General features: G+C 48.9%; 1 protein-coding gene across 1 annotated transcript in view; it reads left to right on the forward strand.

Moving 5' to 3' along the window:
- Window positions 1-621: 621 nt before the first annotated feature.
- The window catches only part of MXRA5 (matrix remodeling associated 5), a 34,319-nt gene continuing 33,989 nt past the window's right edge, over window positions 622-951 (forward strand). Inside the window, exon 1 of the mRNA XM_007955676.1 lies at window positions 622-813. Within this exon, the coding sequence (XP_007953867.1) occupies window positions 622-813 (192 nt within the window). The remainder of the gene's footprint in view (window positions 814-951) is intronic.

Here is a 951-nt window from a genome sequence, read left to right on the forward strand (position 1 = left end):
CCCCATCCTCACAATCATTGCTATGTTAACCCCATGGTTGCAGCCCCCGTGTCGATCCATTTCGTTGGGGGGCTTCCCCTTTCTCGCAGACCATGCACGCATGACCACGCTTAACAAGCATGCTGTGCTTCTCCAGGGACTAGTCCCTCAGGTTCAGGAGACGAAATCTCAACATCCTCCCTTCTAAGAAGCATTCTGGCTGCACTTCTTCCAAGACAGATTTGTTCATTCTTCTGGCAATTCATGGTATAGTCAATATTCTTTGCTAGCACCATCACTGAAAGGCCATATGTACGCACACACATACAAACACCACATGTGTATTGCAGAAAAAAATATCATGAGCTATCCAAATAATATTATCAAAGTCCAGAATTCAGGATGTGTTCCATAGCCATGATTAATGGAAGCAGCTAAAATACATGTACATACATTTTGCATTTCTTTATTGGAATGTTTTCTGTGCCAATCAAGTACAGCATTGGGGGACTTGGGAAGCTTAAAACAATAGTACATAATTTAAAGACAGAATTGCTTACAGTGAGTCATTGCTGGCGGCCAACAACCTCCTGTCCTGTCCTTTGTCCACTCCAGGTATCCGGGGCCCGCACACCTGCCAAGATGCCCACGCGGACGCGCTGGGGGGCGCTCTCCGTGGTGCTGATCCTGCTGTGGGGTCACGCGTGGTCCGCCCAGGCCTGTCCGCATCCCTGCGCCTGCTATGTTCCCAGTGAGGTCCACTGTACGTTCCGCTCGCTGGCTTCCGTGCCCGCAGGAATTTCTCAACATGTGGAAAGAATCAATCTGGGGTGCGTATGCTACGTTCTTATCGCCCAGCTTCCGCGTGCTTGCACGCACATTGATTTGGTTTTCCATCTGCATGTGTGCATCCATGGAGGTTCATATGTGTACTCTGCTATCTGTCGATGTCTGTATGTGCCTTAGAGACAA

Source organism: Orycteropus afer, unplaced genomic scaffold (assembly GCF_000298275.1).
Source record: "Orycteropus afer afer isolate SDZICR_OR568_19922 unplaced genomic scaffold, OryAfe1.0 scaffold00531, whole genome shotgun sequence".
NCBI classification, from domain to species: Eukaryota; Metazoa; Chordata; class Mammalia; order Tubulidentata; family Orycteropodidae; genus Orycteropus; species Orycteropus afer.